Genomic DNA, 19638 nt, shown 5'->3' with positions numbered 1-19638 from the left:
TCCTACTACTACTATTATTCTTCTACTAGTCTACTCCCGCGGATCGACCAAACTGCCTAATCGGGAAATCAGTCTGGAGTCAGATTTACCACTCCTCCTAGCGCTCACCCGGCTCCTCTTCTTTACAAAAATAGAAGATACTAAGATGGATGATAGATGAAAAGCAGACAGAATCCTCCATATTGGTCCGTAAACGCTTCATGATCAGTGTTCCTGGTAGATCGGAAGGTTCGATATATACCTCTTCTGCTGACTATATAGATACATGCGAACACATACACGTAGATACAACCTCGAAGAGAGTATCGGCCGAGCCGATACTCCGCCCTAATCCCCGTCTCAGTTCTAATCTCGGACTAATCATACAATCTACAATTCTCATAGAACCAGAAGCAGAGATTACGACCGCGACGGGATCCTCCGACTTTTTCGACGTTCATTCCTCGACTCACCTCGGGATCGGATCGGAAGAAGCCATTGTTACGCAGACCCAGAGTCCAGATTCCAGAAGAGTATTTTTTTTTTTTTTTTTTTTTTTGAGCTTGGTTCGGGATCCAGGACTAGGACTAGGATTAGGTGGACTCATTGTGATGAAAGTCGGGTAGTGGGTTCGCACTCGGAACAAGTTGGCGGGTTCGGGTGAGACTGGATTGTGGAGACTGGAGAAATGGGATTCCGGGGGAAAGGAGCAGATATTTTTATCACTTATCAGCCGTAGCTAGTTTACAGTCAGTACCGAGGACATCTGGATAAACCACAGGTGGCACAGAGTATGGCCTATGGAGAGTATGGAGGATGAAGAAAAGAAAGAAAATAGGAGGTTGGTCCGGTGACTGGAGTCACTGGACAGTGGACACGGCCAAAGAAAACCACGGGGTCAAGCCATAAACCATGGACTGCCTGAAGAGATTCTATAAGGTCATTTAGTTCAGGTTAGGCCTAGGGTAAAGGGATTTTACCACGAAGTACTCCTACTACTGACTAGTCTACTACTACTGAGTACTACTGAGTGGTACTGTGTAGTTGACTAGGGATGAGTTGTCCATCACGGGATCACCGATTCTGAGACAGAGTTGATGCCGAACAGTCGGAGCACGACGGAGCTTGTGATAGTCCTCCAGGAGAGAGGAAACCTGAGCGTTCAGCAGACAGGCAGAGATTTGCAATATTTGATCCCGACATGAGGCATTTTTGGCCCTTTTGTTTCTTGTTATCAAATCGCTTCCTAAATCTTCCGCATTGGGAACAGGGTGTCTCCACTTGGCATGCTGCCCAACTATTGCGATGATGATGATGATTATTATTCTGTAGGTACTGGAGAAATTTCTGTGAAAGTACAGACTACGGACGACGTATTACTGCTCAAGTCAGGGTGCTTTCAATTGGAGGTTCCTATATTCTCCGAAATGGTGGACCGGAAATCAATATGATTCGGTTGAGGAAAGGGCTGGAATTGAGAGCATTGATACCTATCATCAGAAGCACAGCCTCAGGGGTATTATCTATCTATCTAGATAGATAGTACCTAGATGGACGGGAGGTAGAGTCGAAAAATACGGTGTATCTCGACTTACCTGTTTCGACTAGAATCACTAGATTGATCACCAGATACAGATACAGATACAGATACTAATAGAGAGTCTGGGGAAGACGTGGCCCAGGCGCTGGACTGGCGGATGCGGGGTATAGCCTGAAGCCTACAAGTGTCCAGGGCGGCAGGGCCAGGCTATTTACCTTCCCAGTTCCAGTATCTAGGAGGCTCGGATAGTGTCTGACTCGCTATCATGCACTCACGAGTCACGATGCATCCACTTGCTCATTGGCCCTTATTCTCGTGTCTTTTCGTGTCTTTCTTGATCTCTGAGATCGGCAGCCCTTGGCCAGGATTGTGATGAGGGATATTTGAGGTCATGACCATTATCCCTCATGTCGAGGGACTCAAATCTCAAATCAACCGCAGTTCACGTGGATATTGATTGGATCCACTATTGCTTAGTGACTAAAAATTGAGTACTGACTACAAAGCACTGAGTAGTCTAGACTGCATCTTTGGTCAGCTTGGGTTGAGCAGTCCGCCTGCCGGGTTCAGTATGGTTTATCCGTTGTGCATACTCGGGGGTGGCTGAATCATGTGGCTTGCGATTCGACGTCAGATTCAGTCTGTAGCTCTACATGCAACAGGAATAGTCCTAGCCGTACTGTTGTAGATTCGTTCTAACCAAGGCATTCACTATCTGCCATGGCCCATGATAGTACTTGTGACTGTACTCCGTACACTCAGACACTGTCCAAACTACAGACTAGTCTAGCTACCAGCTACCTAATATTTGTGCTAGTGTCGACCCAAACAAGAAGGCGGCAATATCTTCTGCCCCAGAATGTGACGTGAGAGTTTTAAACAAATCATCCTGATTGGCTGTCCCTGCGGTTGGCCTCGGCCAGCGATGACTAAGAGATTTGCCTCCGTCCAGGGTGAGCATCGTGACCTCCCGAATCCTCAGCCGGCCATTTCGTCATGAGTTGCATTCTGTCCGAACAACTTCCGCTGTACTGGGGAGCGAGAGAGAGTCGATAGGTTGCTTGGGAGACGAAGGGTCTGTGAACCACAAGAAAGATCCCAAGAAAAATGCCTCAGTAGTAAGTCGTCCTGCGTATGAGTATGTATGGGTATGTTCTGGACTCAAGGGAGTTCAGCCAGACTATGAAGCTACCTAACATACGGTGTAGAGTGTAGAGCACTCTCTAGACTGTAGATACAACTAGTACCCGATCCAGGTATCTAAGTAGAAACGAGGATAGTAGATACCTCCTCCCCCGCAATCTGCCCGAGCATCTGAATCTCAATCCTTGCCTCTTGAGATCATTCAACGTCATACCTCCATTGGACCGTCAAAATCTCTCTCCATTGCTACCTACATGTGTATGCGCTATGGAGGACAGAAGGATAGCCACAGGAACCATAATGATGGCGTTGATCCGTAGTAGATAGACATTCACTCTGTCTGCATGTGAGACTTAAAACCACCCCTGTTGCTGCATTCAGCTGCTGAATGCATTCGTAGACAACATCTATCTACAATACCAGTACAGTCCATACTATTTTTATACCCAGTATCCAAGTAAAAAAAAAAAAATCTGGTAAGTACCCCGTACCCCGTACAATACTTGGCACTTCTAAGTATACTTGCCCCCCTCCCCGTCAATTCCCACTTCTATCTTCCTACTCCCTCTTGTCAACCCGACGCATCTTGCCGTGCAGTATCACCCACCTGCAACGAGTCATCATCAATCAATAATTTGTATCCCAGTTCCCCGATCAGCTCTCCCTACGGCCCCTAGTACGTTTATTTCTCATTTTCCTTGTCTCTAGTTGGCCCGTCGTCCCGACCAGTTGTTCCGTAACCATTTCGTGCCCACATCTGGGGTTCGGGTCAACTCGGGGCTAGCTGGTAGAGGCATTTTTTTCTCCCCCTGGGGGTTTACTGTCCACGGCTAACCATCATTGCTTCAAGTCATTGTTCCTCATCCCCGACATCACCCGCGGTAACTGTGGAGAAAGCTGTGTCGGATCGCAGCCTGGAACGTCGTCTATACTTCTTCGCATCAGTCATCAGCCATCATCAACTGCCATCATGGCCCCTGCTGAGAACATTCATATACCCCCTGCTTCCCACCCCGAACAAGGTCCTATCTACTCTGATTTCTTCCAACAACAAGTCGCAAAGCAGCGCAATAATAACTATCACTCGACTTCACTCAGAACCATGGTTGCCACATCTGTTAATCGCACTGCTCTGCACCCCGGTGGTGTTCAGTATGTCTCCTCTTGCTGCCCTTCCTTCCCTTCTCCATACTAGCCTACTCCCTTCCCATCAGGCGCACACAGTCTAACATCTCTCGCAGGCCGGGCAAGAGCCACACTGAACTTGAGGAGGAGCTTCACGAGCATGCCCACATCGACTACGATCGTGTCGCTATTGTAAGTCGCATTGGACCTCACTATCCTTCCACCCCACCGTACTGACAGTCTAGATTGCCAACCCCTCCGTCGCTGCTCTCTACGAAGATGCCCTGGTCTATGAGACCGGTACTGCCATCACATCAAGCGGTGCCTTGACAGCGTACTCCGGAGCCAAGACCGGCCGTTCTCCCTCAGATAAGCGTATCGTTAAGGAGGAGTCGTCTGAAAACGACGTCTGGTGGGGTCCCGTCAACAAGCCCATGACTCCTGATGTAAGTTGCCATCTTCCTTTCTTTTTTTTTTCTTTCTCCCTCCTCTACTATAAATCGCGCATTCCGTGTCGGGATTCCCCCCCCCCTTGCAGTGGATCGCCTGAGCAGTGCCAGGGTCCCCTGCACCTGCAGATCAGGGCGTCAAGCTTTTTTTGGCAGCACAATGGTGATACGAGCTCATTTTTCGCGGTTGTGCCTGAAATGCCTCATATAGTTGACCAACAATATGAGGCATTTCTGCTATTCCTCTAAACCGTTTTGTCCCTCTTGGATGTTGACATCTCTGGATGGCGTTCGTTTTCGGCGCGTTCCTCCTCGGCTTTCTCCGCATTCCCCCCGCTCGTCCTCGGCTGGGGCCCTGGATCACGTGCATACATTAAATCTTCTTTCATATCGATAAGGCTGATGACTAACCCCGCTCTCCACAGGTCTGGCGTATCAACCGTGAACGTGCTGTCGACTACCTCAACACCCGTAACCGCATCTACGTGATTGATGGCTACGCCGGCTGGGATGAGAGATACCGCATCAGCGTCCGCGTTGTCTGCGCTCGCGCCTACCATGCCCTCTTCATGCGCAACATGCTGATCCGCCCCTCGCGCGACGACCTCGCCCACTTCCACCCCGACTATGTTATCTACAACGCTGGTTCCTTCCCCGCCAACCGTTTCACCGAGGGTATGACCTCAGCCACCTCGGTGGCCATCAACTTCGCCGAGAAAGAGATGGTGATCCTGGGTACTGAGTACGCCGGTGAGATGAAGAAGGGTGTCTTCACCATCCTCTTCTACGAGATGCCCGTCAAGCACAACATCCTGACCCTGCACTCCTCGGCCAACCAGGGCCAGGATGGCGATGTCACTGTCTTCTTTGGCCTGTCCGGAACCGGCAAGACCACTCTGTCGGCCGACCCCAAGCGTGCCCTGATCGGTGATGACGAGCACTGCTGGACCGATCGCGGTGTCTTCAACATCGAGGGTGGCTGCTACGCCAAGTGCATTGGTCTCTCTGCCGAGAAGGAACCCGATATTTTCAACGCCATCCGCTTCGGATCCGTCCTGGAGAACGTCGTCTTCGACCCCATCAGCCGTGTTGTCGACTACGATGACTCCACCCTCACCGAGAACACCCGCTGCGCCTACCCCATCGAGTACATTGAGAACGCCAAGATCCCCTGTGTGTCGGACGGCCACCCCAAGAACATCATCCTGCTGACCTGCGACGCCCGCGGTGTGCTGCCTCCCATCTCCAAGCTCACCACCGAGCAGACCATGTTCCACTTCATCTCGGGTTACACCTCGAAGATGGCCGGTACCGAGGACGGTGTGACAGAGCCCCAAGCCACCTTCTCGTCATGCTTCGCGCAGCCCTTCCTTGCTCTGCACCCCATGCGCTACGCGCGCATGCTGGCGGACAAGATCTCCGAGCACAAGGCCAACGCCTGGCTGCTCAACACCGGCTGGGTTGGTGCCGGCGCCACCACTGGCGGCAAGCGCTGCCCTCTTAAGTACACGCGTGCCATCCTGGACGCCATCCACAGCGGCGAACTCGCCAACGTCGAGTACGAGACGTATGACGTTTTCAATCTGCCCGTGCCCAAGTCCTGCCCTGGTGTGCCCTCGGAGCTGCTCAACCCCAGGAACAGCTGGACGGCCTCGACGAGCTTCGAGGGCGAGGTCAACAAGCTGGCCAAGCTGTTCAACGAGAACTTCTCCAAGTATGCGGACGAGGCTACCAAGGAGGTTATTGCGGCTGGACCTGTTCCTACTCAGTAGAGCGGTCTGTTGCTTTTTCCTTTCTCTCTTTGATTTGATTTGTTTCAAGATATTGCATGGCGTGCTGCGTTGATTGATTTGGGACATGAATGTGCACTTTTCTTGTGCACTCACCTTTTCTTTTCGGTGCTTTTTTTTTTCTCACTTTACCCTTGATACACCTGATTATACCTCGTCTTGTCTATGAGATACAGAATGCAAAAGTGAGTTGATTCAATAAGGTCATACGAAGTGTGGATACACTGTAGTCATATCCATACCTTGTGTATTCAACAAGATAATCAATACATGGAGGCTCAGCAACTCAACTTTTCTCTCCACAAGCCACACCCACACCCACATCCATATCCATATCCATGCACAGCCCCACCGCCCTTAACACAGACATCACCAAAGTCATGTCCAAACTACCGAATACCCGTCCCGTCCCCCTTTTCCGCTCCCACCATCTACACCGTGGTTGACGCGGATGATAGCTCCCCTCCCGGTCCCGGTCCGGCAGCTTTGTTTCGCTTTGCCGGGTTATTTTCCGTGCTGTGCTTTGTTGCCGCAGTATGGATGGAGTGGAGTAAGGTGGTCACCGAGGTAAGGTATTATACATCGTACATCGTACACCGTAGTTACTACCTAGGGAGAGAGATACATTGGGTGGGTTGTTTTCCGGAGCACGAGCACAACTTCCGACCCGACCCTGGTACGTCGCATGGTGCGGTGCATGGGTCTGAGAGACTTGTTCCTCGAGTCCTCAAAGTCCGATATCATGATTTCCGTTAGAGTTGCGTTGCTGTTTGATGCAGGGGGGGGAGGGAGGGGGAGGGAGGGGGGTAAGGGTGGTGTGGAATGCCTCGTTGACGGCCTGGACCGAGTATACTAATAATGCTAGGGCAAGGAGGAGTGGTGGTAATTGGGGAAGTGCCGGAAATCGGAGGAGGACAGGGCTCCTGGGTTGTTGGATATGCAGTGATAGCAATCAGCAATCAGCAATCAGCAATCAGCATGAAGGAGTATGTGCTCTTCGTTTCGTTGAGCGATGGACATGATTTTTGTTGGTGGGTGAGGAGGTAAGGAGGAGGATCTGATCATGATCTTCGTTGTGTGGCTAATGTAAGTAGAATTGTCGATGGGTTGGTACTTAGTAGAGTAGGTTATGGAGTAAGGAATCCAGTGAAGCTGTAGAGGTAGTATGATCATCCTCATTCAACATTGTACATTACTGAGCAAGGTATAGGAGTTTGTATCGTATGGTTGCTCTACTACAGACATCGTAAGTATAGTAAGTGTTGTAGGGGTTCTACCCCTGCACTAAAAAGGTGTCCAGACTCTAGTTAGTCAGTAATAGTAGTTCTTATGACAGTAAGCATATTTCTACCTGCGGACAGCGAGAGCATGGTCCATCTCTCACCCAGTTCCCCGTGGCCCGTGGTGGAGTCGGAGCCGTCGGTCAAGCTATCTAAGATTAACCAGCAGGCAAGAAGATTCATCCTGGAGGGCGAAATGGCGAATAGATTGTAGTCTACAGTACTGTGGCTCCGTCAGTTGTCCTCGGGAGGCGCGGAGGGAGGCGTCCGTCTGTCAGTAGATGTTTGCATTATTGAGGTACCTTTGTAGGATGTTAGTATCTATACCTATTCTATACTCTAGGTACTCTACTATGCTATACAGTATACTATGGTGGTGTGTCGGCTATCGGGCAGCGTCGGGAAACAAACACGGAATTCCCGGAAGGTTCTCGTGTCGCCGGAAACGGACTAGCGGTGATGAGCCGTACCGGCTATACGGTTACATTACAGCCCTGTTGGTTTATGACGTAGTGTATATTGATGTCAGGGCTTGAAGGATGTGTATTATTCTGAGGTATGGTATTAGGTATGTGATATTCTGTCTATATGTTGACGGAATAGCTTCATCGTGCTCTGATGTAAACGTATCTCTCTGATAAGAAAAGTTGTGTGTAGTAGGGTAAGGGGAACCGATGTGAAAGATGGATATCCACACATTGCCCCCGCATTTCACAAGCTTCTCTGCAGCTGTATGCATGATCATAGTTACTACTACGGAGTACTAGGTAGGTACTTACTACTCCTTGCTCTTAGTCCCCTAAGGTATAGTCTGCTCACACTAGCTACCTAGACTATCTATCTAGTAGCTACGCAGGTGTCTGGAAGGAAGAATAGTCCCTGTATCGGTACTTTGGCTACTCACCACAAAAGCATCCATCGTAAGGTGGGCCCTGTAGTAGCGAAGAATCAATATCCTGATCTTTGCAGATTGTTTGTACTACTAACTCCTAGGTAAGGTACTATAGGTCAGTATCGAAGTAAGTATACCAGAGCCCGTAGAATTCCTTGACAGCCCAGGTACCCTTACCTACTCTGCTCGGACCTCAGACTCAGGCCGCTCTTGATCGATCCCTGATTGACTACGATATACAATTTTAAAATGGAGTCGCTTCATCCATCATCCTCTCTCTACGGTTATCCATCGGTTGCTCCAGCTTCGGATCTGACTCTCGGGTTCTCCACGTCCCCAGAGTCGCTGTCGACTCCTAACGGATATAACTAACTCCAAGCTGTCCCTTTTCTTTCTTCCTTTCTCTCGCGTTGTTTCTTGTCTACTCATACCTAGGTACAACCTATCTCATACGTTCTCGATCCTGTCGTCCTCCTGCTGTCACCTGCTTGTCATCTGACTTGTGAATCCCGGGGAAGCTTCCACGGTTCTTTCTTCTCCTTCCCCTCTCGCCCAACAATACACCCTCTGCTGGCGCTGTTCAGCTTTCTTCCATCCATCTTCCTCCTTGCATCATATCTCTTCTCATCAGTTTCTTCTATTCCATCAAGCTCTTCCTGACTTGTGTGTTGTGCGTATTGTATATCCTATATCTGGTCGCGTGGTGAGTGTCTACTTCCGTGTGCTTGTATACGTCATATGTGATACACTTCCCCTCACCATCCGAAACCACAGCATTGCTATCCATCACTTTGCCTCAATTGCTAACACGACAGTGCTATCTTATTCAAGGAGTTGAATCTCCTCCATCTACAATCATATCGGTCAGTTATCATTCTTCCCGTTCTCCTCCTCAACAACTCACGCTCCTCCAGATCTGGTGCGAATCGTGCTTCGGCTTCACAATACTCATGGCCTCCACTACCGTCCAAGAGCCGGCCACCCAACAGGCCAAGGACTTCCTGCACCATCCCTACACTCGGACCGCCCTCCCCTTTGTCAACGGTGGTCTGGCTGGCATGACCGCAACGGTCGTCATCCAGCCCATCGACATGATCAAGGTCCGTCTGCAACTGGCCGGCGAGGGTGTCCGGAGCGGTCCGCGCCCTTCGGCGTTTGGCGTTGCGCGCGAGATCATCGCCTCGGGCAAAGCCCTGGATCTCTACACCGGTCTGTCGGCCGGATTGCTACGTCAGGCCGTCTACACCACTGCCCGGTTGGGGTTCTTTGATACCTTTAGCAAAACTCTCAACAAGCGTGCTGAGAGTGCTGGCCGAAAGGTCACGTTTGCCGAGCGCGCCGGCGCCGGTTTGACGGCCGGTGGTATTGCCGCCATGATTGGAAACCCCGCGGATCTGGCGCTAGTTCGCATGCAGGCCGACGGTCTCAAGGCCCCTGGGGCGCGTGCCAACTATCGCTCCGTGGTCGACGCGCTCTTCCGCATCTCCAAGCACGAAGGTGTCACCGCGCTGTGGGCCGGTGCCTTTCCGACCGTGGTGCGCGCCATGGCTCTCAACTTGGGCCAACTGGCTTTCTTCGCTGAATCCAAGGCGCAGCTGAAGGCCCGCACGCAACTGTCCGCCCAGAACCAGACCTTTGCCGCATCGGCCATCGCCGGATTTTTCGCCAGTTTCCTCTCCTTGCCCTTCGACTTCATCAAGACTCGTCTGCAGAAGCAGCAGAAAGACCCCAAGACAGGTCAACTGCCCTACAAGGGTCTGTTTGATTGCGCTCGCAAGGTGGTTCGGGATGAGGGTTGGTTGAGGTTCTATCGTGGATTCGGCACGTACTATGTGCGGATCGCGCCACATGCGTTAGTCTCCCCCTACCCCACGCACTTCCGTTCGCTTATCCCTTATCGCGGACTCCACTGATCTGCTTCTAGGATGGTCACCCTGATTGTGGCTGATTATCTTAACCTCATCACCAAGTAAATCCGCGCTCTGTGCTGCTCCCTGCGATTGCCATGTCGAGAATTCGAAATCTCTATCAAATCGCGATCGCCTCCATCGGGTGCTTGAAGATCTATCTCTCTATGAATAAGAAAATCGCGGCCTCTGTCGTATCATTACGAAGTTCGTCGTTGTGTTTCATCCCTCACTTTGCGTGATGATCGAGTTCTGAGTCTTACATACACCCGGGATGTCTCTCTGTCAGGAACAGATGGGCATCTCGTGGGCAACATGATCACCAACTCGGTCTATCCTCACATTGCCGGCCGGACTCCGTCTGCGTGGTATAATATGGCGCTACTAGTTGATGTCGGTATATGACTTGGAGTACGCGATGGTTAGTTTTTCCATTCATTTTCAATCGCTTTTTCGCCTGCGACTCAGCTCTTACTCGTGTAAGCTGTCTCGGGACCCTGCAATGGTGGCAATTTCTACTGCCTATGCACTCCTTTTCGCTGTGTGGGTTTTTTTTTCTTTTTCTGTGTACTCTTATCCATATACCCCATGACGCGTGGCAGAAGTGCTGCGTTCGCGAGGAATCAGAATGCGTGACTCTAATTCCACCTATTCGATATACCACGCTCTTTCGCATAAATTGTAGACAAGGCGCATGTCTGTTGCCATTAAGAATGCATATCTAGTCCTCGGCATCGTCCATCTCGTCGGACAACGTACTCTGCGCTTGCGACAGGGCCCTTTCTTGCTTGACTTGCACCGCCTGACTAGCCATCTCCTCGGACCTGGTTCCGGTCCCAGAACCTTCCCGTCCTCCATCCTCCATATCCGCATCCTCATCCTCATCATCACTCCCCACCGTAATCCCGCTCTTCCTCCCACCCTTCCCCCGCCGCCGCCGATTTCCATCCTCATCAAATTCCTCATCCTCCGCCTCACGCTGCGACGCCGCCTCCGCGCGCCGCACCCGCCGCAGAAGCACTGGGTCCGCTCGCAGGTCCGCGACAGTTAGCAAAACCGAGCACACAGGACACTTGACGGCGCGGACGCGGCGGCCGCGGGTGCCGGCGCCGGCACCTGCACCTGGTTGCGCCGCTACGGTGGTCGAGCTCTGCGTGATCATATCGTCTATGGCGGCGCGCTCGAAACTATGCGGGCATTTTGTGCTGGTGACGGGGTCGCGGAAGGGGAGGAGTGTGAGCGGGCATTTTAGGGAGATGCGTTCGCGCTCGATGGCGATGTCGTCGGAGTCGGAGGCGGAGGTGGGGGGCGGGTTGTGGTTGTGTTGGCGTGTGCGCCGGGTTGTGGGGGATGTAGCGGTGGTGGTGGTAGTGGTTGTGATGGAGGCTGGGTCTTCGAGGTGGGAGAACCAGGTTGAGGCGTGGGGGAGTGGGGGGATGTCGTCGCCGGGGTGTTTTGCCTCGTGGACGATGCGGTAGAAGCCGATGTAGGTGTTGCTCGTGGAGTAGCTGGTGGGAATATCCGTGTTTGTTAGCTGGGTTTGAGTGGGAGGAAGGGTAGAGTTGTAGGGGGGTAAGTACCGCTGGGTGAGGGATTGGTTCTCCCAGCGAGCGGACTCCTCGTCCATCTGCTCGACGAGTCTGCGACTCGGCGGGACAGTGGGCCGGCGGTCTTCGTGCTCCGGCGTCGCTTCGTACTCTTCATCCCCTGCCTCATCATCTTCCTCGTCGCTTCCGTCGTCGTCTCCATCCGCCCCAACATCCCGTCTCCGCCGCCGAGTCCTCCTCGTCCGTCCCGCTCCCCCTCTCGCGCCCCGCCGGCCTCGTCCACCAGACACAGCCCCCTCCTCCGCCTCTTTCCCCAGCGCCGTCAATACACCACTCATTCCCTCCACGCGCACCTCCGCATCAATCGCGCGCCGCATCCGCCCCTCCAACTCCTCCGTCACGCTCTTCACCCGCTCCTCCAACCGCGCAAGCCGCTCCAACTCCTCCCCATCCCCATCCCCATCGCCCTCCTCATCACCTCCCTCCTCATCATCCCCCTCACCCTCCCGGACTTTCCGCTTCCGCGCCTTCTCCTTCTGATACCGCACCCGCGCATCCGTCAGCCGCTCATTCACCTCCCCCGCCGAGTCCGCGAGCTTCTCCTCCACGCGCTGCACGTGACTCTTGAGCTGCCGCAGTGATGGCGCGCTGAGGAGATTGATGAGTTCGTTTTGGGCGGTGGCGTTGAGCGGCGCGCTGGGCGGTTCGTAGGCTGGGAGCGGGGGTGTGCTGGGGCGAGCTGTTGCGGTGCGTTCGCGGCGCTCGCTGTGCGGTGGATGGGACGGTCGGTGGGTGCGAGGGGTGGATGTTGACATTGATATTGGTGTTGGTCTTGCTGGGTTGGGGTTAGGACATGGGTGTGTGTTTGTAGTTGAGTTGTTGGGGTGGATGGGGAGTGTGATCTGATTTCTTGATAAGGAAGTGATTGATGCCTTTCGGGTGGACGCGACGCGGTGGCGCTAGTCCTGTTGAGGATATACATGTTGATGCCTGAATATGAGGGCATACATTTGCTGACTTGAAACTTTTCGAGGAAGCATGGATTTACAGCTGTAGAAGAATTGGCTATATATTACAGGAGACACGGAGGTGGCAGTTCCTTGGGCTAGTCCCCCATGAGCTGGTGGTTCATACCTTCAAGAACGCTCGCTAGACCTTGTAGAAACAGAATGCATGGTAGAAATCTAGGCGAGTCAGCCAGTCAGTCCCGTCGTGCAGTCAAACTCGGCTTCAACACTTACTTGCAGCTTCCTTTTCCTCCTCCGTCATCAGGAGCTCGCCCGTGTTTCTGTCGCGGACACCCATGCGCTCGCTTAATGGACCCAGCTCCCGATCGTCCTTCTCGTCGCCCCAGATCCCCAGGAACGGCTTGCGGTATTGCAGCTCGAGGTTGTAATCCTCCGTCAGACTTGAACAGCTAGTTAGCATCGTTGCGTCTCGACGGGGATGCAGAACTCACGCTCGGAAAGCTTCCCAGGGAACAACGTATTCCGGAACCTCCTCCACGGCTTCCTCCATGAAATAGCTATACTTCCATCCGAACGGGGGCCGGAAGATCCCGTCCTCAGGCGTCTTACCAGGGAATTGCACGCGATAGATGGAATTCCCCCACTCCAGCTTGGTGTCTTCTTCGACCTCACCGTCCTCGGGCGCCTCGTCGCTCTTTTCCTTCTTCTCCTGCTCCTCGCGCGCCTTCCTCTTGGCATTGAGCTCCACCACGCGTGCACTAATGATATCCGAGTTCGGGCAGACTCCAAGGAACCGGCCGCCCTTTTTCAAGCACCCCGCAACATTCCGCAGCATCTGTCGTGCCTTTTCCTCGCTTTCAAAGGCATAGTGGATGGCGAACATGGACGCCACCACGTCGAAGCCGCCGCCGCCCCATCGCGAGCTCATGACCGATCCTCCCGGCCCGGCGTTCGGGTCGATCCCGACTTGCTGCACGATGCCTATGTCCCCAAGCCACTCCCCGAAGCAGTCCTTGGGAGCGAATTCGCCGTGGAACAGAGGGTTGCGTCGTCCGCGGTTGCCGCGACCAGATTTCATGCTGTTGTAGCGCTCGCGCGCTTGAACAATCGATACCTCCGCCGGGTCAAGTCCCACGTACAACTCCACGGGCTGAGGAGCAAGCTGCCATTTCCCCAAATCGCCGCCCTTGCCGCAGCCCAAGTCCACCACGAGCAGCCGCTTCTCCTCCGCGGGAGGCGGGCCGCTGTCATCAGCCCAGTCCCGGCCGTCGTTGAGCCGCGCAAGGAACTCCTCGTCCGGCGAAAACTTCTGGATAAGCGTGCTCTTGATCCAATTGTTGAAGCTCCGCAATCCCTTGATCTTGCTCTCCGTCTTGCGCCATTCCCGGCCGCGCTGCGGTACCGCGTTGTAATGCTGCCGGACGACGTCGGTCACCCCGCGCCCCTGCGACGTCCGCATCGCCTCCTCCACCAGCGCGCGCTCCCTCTCTTCCTGCCGCCGACGAAGCGTTTCCCGGTCTACGAGCCCCATCCGGGCTCCACCGCCAGGTCGTTTCCGCTGTCGTGGTTGCTCTTCGGGCGTGGGAGATCGGTGGGGCAGAGGGGAAAGAGAACGGTTCGCGGGATCATCACGATTGCGATTCGGCACCGGCGCGGCCTCCGCGTCGCGTCGCGAGTATGCCGACGGGGGTGTTCTCCCGCGCTTGCGAAGTTTCTGGTGTCGCTCTTCCATCCGTTTGCGCTTGGACATAGGCCGATCTGCCGGCGGCTCTGATTTCTCGGACGCCTCCCCTTCTTCTGTCACCTTTCTTTTCTTGTCCCCGCTAGAGCCATTCTGCCCGGCTGGAATTCTTCCTGCGGCTGGCGAGGTCTCGCTTGGTCGCTTCGCCGCGTCGGGGGACCCGGCGCTCGGTCTGGGCGTCCCGGAACTGGAGCGGTTTTCCATGGTCGGAATTCGATGTGGTTGATTAGGTACTGTGGATGTCGAACTTTTTGAATGTGCGACCGGCTGCTCTGTGATGTTTGCTAGTCGCTGAATGTGCGCTGAGTTGGTGGATGGCTGAGAAGATTGTTCCGCGGTTTGTGACGATGGTTTTATCGCTGGTGGATTCTCCGCGAGATGATTCGAATGATTCTGAGATTGGAGATTCAGTTAGTGATAGGAGCTTTTTAATTGACGACGAGTTGAAGTCGAGAGAAAATTCAGAGACGAGCGATCTGCTCACAGCGATGAGCGGTCGCCTCGACAAATAAACAGGCTCACTTGAGCATCATGAGAACATACCAAAGCACAAGGCTATCTTAACTCGGAAAACACTGATAATGAAACAAGAAAAAAAAAGAAAAAGAAAGAAACCCACCAGATCAGAAGTGTTAGCTTTCTCCGTCTCAATGGGAGTCTTTTGTGAATATGACGAGGCAAGGCCCGTCTCCGTCCGGGGCTGCTCGGCGGTGCGGTGCGGCCAAGTGTCGTCTCCATCGCGCTTCTCCCAGTTGTCCCGTGCTGGATCATACATGCTGCCGTTTCAGTATCGCGATACTCAACAACCCGTGGAGATTCACTTGTCTGCTATGAATAGTTTGAAGGTAATGGAACATTTTATTGGAGATGGATCCGATGAGCCAGGCGTCTTTGGGTATTTATTGTGCTGGATCCCTGGTTCAGTCTCCTTGCCGCATCCGGGAGGTTGTCTGTGTAGCAACTAGGGATTCAATCCGCTAGAGACTGAAGATTGTGTTTATCTTACAGGTACATGGTGGTGAAAGGACTACAGCGGACTGGCGTGTCAAAATCGCATATCAACATTATTTGCAGTCGTTGGTATTGAGTAGCAACCAAATGGGTATAGAAGAGATATACAACCGATGACGCCGTGCTTGCAAGCCAAAACCGCTAGATGAACCATATACTTAGAACCTTTCCGGAAGATAAATCCAATATCACGGAGCAACCGACTTCTTCCTCTGAGGCGACTTGACATTCAGCACCTGTCTCATCCGTCGGAGTTTCGCCCACCATTCCCGATCGCTCGCCTTTTTGTGTTCCTCGCTCGCGTCATCTACGGCTGGGAAATCATCCGTGGGTGTCTCAGAAACAGCACGCAGAGTCTCCCTGGAGGCTATTGAGCGGATTTGTCGACGGTGCTTGACTCTGAGCGCTTGAACAAGAAGCTCCCATCCGCTTCGAAGCTCCGCTTGTTTCTCGTTTGACTTGCCCGTCCCGCTCTGGGCCTTTCCGCTGACCCAAGGACAGTACTCCATGTGCTCATGGGCAACGTCCAACGTATCGTAGACTGTTGTGTCGCCATTGTCCTTGGGCTTATACATCCACAACCCCAGTCGCCGAAAACATGCACCGCAGCCTACTAGGCCGGCGGTTCCGAACGAGATCGTGTCCCAGCCAAAGAGCGCTAGCGCCAACGCAGCTTTGTTGATTGGTTTCGATGGTTCGGGTGACTTCTGCGAGCCATCTTCCTGGCTTCCCTCACCGGACTGTTGCTCGGGCTGCTGATCCTGTTGGGTTTCGGGCCTATCCGACTCCGCAGTGCGAGTGGAATCGTCAAATTCTCCTTCAGGTAGGATCTTGATAATGGCTTCAAGGTCAAATGACTCGGGAGCTATGGTATGTTCGGCGGCTGGCAGCTCATTGGCCATCTTGGCGATATTCAAGTAGCGTTTTTGGAGACCAGCAATTGCTGTGTCGCCATTGGTAAGTGGTAGGCGATGAATTGTAGCTGAAAACAATTAGCAATAAGCGTAGGCACAAACAATCTGGACATTTTGACTAACCGTCGCAACCCTTGTTCCTCCATGGACAATGTTCGCCATGCCCTTTAACCAAGAGACTCGCATACTCTTCAACGAGCTTGCCACCTTCACGCTGTTAGCATGTAATCACCCAGAGCCCTCGGCAAAGTGATATACGTACGAACTTCCTTCCTCTCTTGCACCTTGTCATGATCGTATCCATCCAGCTCGTCGAGTTCGTCGGGTAGTTTGACAACCACCGAACCACCACAGCCTCCCACACATGTCACCCGCGACACGTCCGTGCAGATCCACCCTCTCTTCGCCCATTCAACCTCACTTATGGCAGCCGGCTTCGGTGACCATCGGTCAACGCGGCGAAATGTTTCCAACCGCTCGAGGAAGCGGTCGCGGTCCCAAGGAACAAAGCTCGGACGGGTTGTTGTTGACGAGACCGCGGACTCTCTTGAAACAGATCGAGCAGCCTTTATACCTGATTTTCGGACTGCAGCAAAATTACTCAAATCCTGGCTACTCAGTCGGACCTTCTTTATCGATAAATCTGCGGGGACTCGCTCGGTTGGTGTTGCTGGGGTGCCGGGTGTTTGTTTGGGCGAAGGATCAACAGTTGGTGGTTTGGTTAGAGATTCTAGAACTCGGTGAAACTTGCGTTTCTTCGTCTCCACAGCGTAGGACATGATTTCTTTTTCCAGGGGAGAGGGGGTGGTTGTCAGCTCCAAAACAGCTTGAAGCTATTCTTTGACAGGACAGTTGATCTTGCGATGATATGATAGTCGGACACGCGCTAATCCTAGAATGGCAATACACAACCTCAGGTATCAAGGGATCATCATCAGCTTCTCCAGAGCTTCACAATAGCCTGCCTCGTTTACAGGGTACAGCTGGTCAATTAGATCATTCAATGCGCAAGGTCTTGAGATGCCCTGATGGAGTTTTAGACTCGGATTTTGGGTTAGTATGGATGGTTGTAGCCAGACGCAGTGACTAGAAGCCCTCTTTAAGAGTGATAATCACGATTAGACTGTCAGATCAGTGGTGCCAGTGTATGTAGCAGTAGTAGTAGCAGGCTAGCAGCAGCACATCCTGATCCTCATAACTATTGCTCCTGAAAGCCCTGAGAAAGCATTCGACTATCTATTAACTATTATTCTTACTCAAATTATCCAAAAGTGCCCTTCTTGACTTCATCCATAGAGATCGAATCATGCAATAATCTCCCTCTACTGATTGGTCCTTCGGCGTTTCGGCGTTTCCGATCTCCGTCCGCGGAATGGTTTGAGGATCTTGGAAAGTGCTCGTCGTCCGTTTCAGCTGCTCAGCTTTCTCTTCCTTACAAAGTGGTTCATGTCTTGACCTTCCCTGCCATCGGCATCATCATGGCTTCTCTGGGAGGCTCGGTGCCCATGTTCCGGAGCCTAGCGCCCCGGTTCTCCAAGGAATTCTTCACCTGTCGTCAATGCCTCGGACGGGGCCAGACCTATGCGACACCATCCGTCTTTCGGAAGCATTTCGGTGCTCAGCCCTGGGCTCAAAGGGCTGAAAATATCAATTCGAATGCCCATAATGTGAGGGCCAAGAAATTCTTCACGCCGGCTTTTACCAGATCGGTTTCCGGGTCAGCTGTAGCGAGTGCCGTGGAGGGGGGAGCCTCGAAGGCCAAGTCGAGCTTTCCCAAGGTGTCTGAAAAGTCGGTTGCTTACTGGCTGCTTGGAAGTGCGGCCAGTGTCTTTGGTATTGTTGTCTTCGGCGGACTTACACGGTTAACAGAATCAGGGTATGTCTCGCAACTTTGCTGAACAATTCTAATATACCATTTGGCTGACTGTCTTGGATTATAGATTGAGTATCACAGAATGGCGTCCCGTTACCGGATCTCTCCCTCCCATGAACGCAGAAGACTGGGAGTCCGAGTTTGCAAAGTACCGCGCATCCCCCGAATTTCAACTTTTGAACCCGAATATGAACCTCTCTGAGTTTAAGTCGATTTACTACATGGAATGGATCCACCGTCTCTGGGGTCGGTTCATTGGTCTCTCGTTTGTGTTCCCGGCTCTCTATTTTGTCGCAAAGAAGAAGGTCAGCAAGCCCATGGCACTACGACTGGCAGGTATCGCTGGTTTGATCGGGTTCCAAGGCTTTATCGGCTGGTGGATGGTCAAGTCCGGACTCAAGGAGGACCTCTTCGCGCAGGGAAGCCATCCCCGAGTCAGCCAATATCGTCTTACTGCTCATCTTGCGGCTGCCTTCGTCTGCTACACTGCTATGCTCTGGAACGGCCTTGCCATCCTGCGGTCTCACCGGCTCCTGGCTGATCCCGAAGCTGGAACCAAGGTGCTGGATGCGCTCCGTGACCCTAAGCTCAACATCTTCCGTCGTTCGGTCGCCGGCCTGGCTCTTCTGACCTTTGTTACTGTCATGTCCGGTGGCCTGGTTGCCGGATTGGATGCTGGTCTAATCTACAACGAATTCCCTTTCATGGGCAACGGCCTGACTCCCCCAAAGGCGGAATTGTTTGATCCGCGCTACTCCCGTCATGAAGATCGGTCCGATCTCTGGTGGCGCAACATGCTGGAAAACCCTTCCCTCGTTCAACTGGACCATCGTATCATGGCTATGACTACATTCACCAGCATCATGGCCCTGTGGGCATACACTCGCCGCTCCCCTACGATGAAGAGATTGCTTCCCCCGGCTGCTAAAAAGGGCGTCCATGGCGTCGTTGCCTTTGCCTGCGTGCAAGTTAGTCTGGGCATTTCGACCCTCCTCTACCTGGTCCCTCTTCCTCTTGCCTCTGCTCACCAGGCCGGAAGTCTCTGCCTGCTGACCTGGGTGCTGGTCCTCGGTAGCCGTATCTGGCACCCTTCCCGCACGGCCAAGTTGCTTCAGATGGCTGCAAAGGCTCGTGGCCAGGCGGTATCAAATGCTGCTACTCAAGCCGCTCGGAATCTGTGAGCGACTATTGCATTAGGTCCCTGGCGCGTTGTGTACATTTATGAACCTCTCCTCCCTTTCTCAAAAAGATTGTACAATAGCAAAGGTGTTTTCGTTGAATGGTGTCTTTCAAATCCTTGAAGAATCGTATCCAGTTCCTACTATTATTGTCTGCAACCTTTGCTACCCAGAACGGAAGCCCAACAGGAACCTGGGACTCTGAGCTGCATTGTCTACATTGCAAATTCGGAGTGGTCCTATTGTGGCCGATTCTCTTTTCATCTAACCATGACTAACGTATCCAGACCCTCGAAATTCA

General features: G+C 52.9%; 6 protein-coding genes across 6 annotated transcripts, besides 4 other annotated features; 3 read left to right on the top strand and 3 right to left on the bottom strand.

The window, feature by feature from the left end:
- Nucleotides 1-515: 515 nt before the first annotated feature.
- Nucleotides 516-538: a microsatellite.
- A 1068-nt stretch (nt 539-1606) lies between these two features.
- Nucleotides 1607-1630: a microsatellite.
- Nucleotides 1631-3632: 2002 nt separating this feature from the next.
- acuF (phosphoenolpyruvate carboxykinase PCK1) lies at nt 3633-6008 on the top strand (the record flags this gene model as incomplete). Its single annotated transcript, XM_001267922.1, has 4 exons — nt 3633-3814; nt 3904-3979; nt 4033-4233; nt 4662-6008. The coding sequence occupies 4 exons, from the start codon at nt 3633-3635 to the stop codon at nt 6006-6008; spliced, it is 1806 nt and encodes a 601-aa protein (XP_001267923.1).
- A 966-nt stretch (nt 6009-6974) lies between these two features.
- Nucleotides 6975-7005: a microsatellite.
- Nucleotides 7006-9148: 2143 nt separating this feature from the next.
- ACLA_081860 (putative mitochondrial dicarboxylate carrier protein) lies at nt 9149-10171 on the top strand (the record flags this gene model as incomplete). The annotated part of the gene is made up of 2 exons (XM_001267921.1): nt 9149-10050; nt 10123-10171. The coding sequence occupies 2 exons, from the start codon at nt 9149-9151 to the stop codon at nt 10169-10171; spliced, it is 951 nt and encodes a 316-aa protein (XP_001267922.1).
- A 655-nt stretch (nt 10172-10826) lies between these two features.
- On the bottom strand, nt 10827-12467 carry ACLA_081850 (SUMO ligase MMS21; the record flags this gene model as incomplete). The annotated part of the gene is made up of 1 exon (XM_001267920.1): nt 10827-12467. The coding sequence occupies one exon, from the start codon at nt 12465-12467 to the stop codon at nt 10827-10829; it is 1641 nt and encodes a 546-aa protein (XP_001267921.1).
- Nucleotides 11397-11491: a microsatellite.
- Nucleotides 12468-12801: 334 nt separating the features above from the next.
- On the bottom strand, nt 12802-14565 carry abd1 (mRNA (guanine-N7)-methyltransferase; the record flags this gene model as incomplete). Its single annotated transcript, XM_001267919.1, has 3 exons — nt 12802-12836; nt 12894-13060; nt 13112-14565. The coding sequence occupies 3 exons, from the start codon at nt 14563-14565 to the stop codon at nt 12802-12804; spliced, it is 1656 nt and encodes a 551-aa protein (XP_001267920.1).
- A 995-nt stretch (nt 14566-15560) lies between these two features.
- Nucleotides 15561-17065, bottom strand: ACLA_081830 (uncharacterized protein; the record flags this gene model as incomplete). Its single annotated transcript, XM_001267918.1, has 3 exons — nt 15561-16354; nt 16410-16493; nt 16549-17065. The coding sequence occupies 3 exons, from the start codon at nt 17063-17065 to the stop codon at nt 15561-15563; spliced, it is 1395 nt and encodes a 464-aa protein (XP_001267919.1).
- Nucleotides 17066-17764: 699 nt separating this feature from the next.
- cox15 (cytochrome c oxidase assembly protein cox15) lies at nt 17765-19340 on the top strand (the record flags this gene model as incomplete). Its single annotated transcript, XM_001267917.1, has 2 exons — nt 17765-18162; nt 18227-19340. The coding sequence occupies 2 exons, from the start codon at nt 17765-17767 to the stop codon at nt 19338-19340; spliced, it is 1512 nt and encodes a 503-aa protein (XP_001267918.1).
- Nucleotides 19341-19638: the final 298 nt, after the last annotated feature.

This window comes from Aspergillus clavatus, genomic scaffold, assembly GCF_000002715.2.
Source record: "Aspergillus clavatus NRRL 1 1099423829806 genomic scaffold, whole genome shotgun sequence".
Classification (NCBI taxonomy): Eukaryota; Fungi; Ascomycota; class Eurotiomycetes; order Eurotiales; family Aspergillaceae; genus Aspergillus; species Aspergillus clavatus.
Note: the sequence above shows the minus strand (reverse complement) of the source record. Positions and strands in the feature narration are given on the sequence as shown.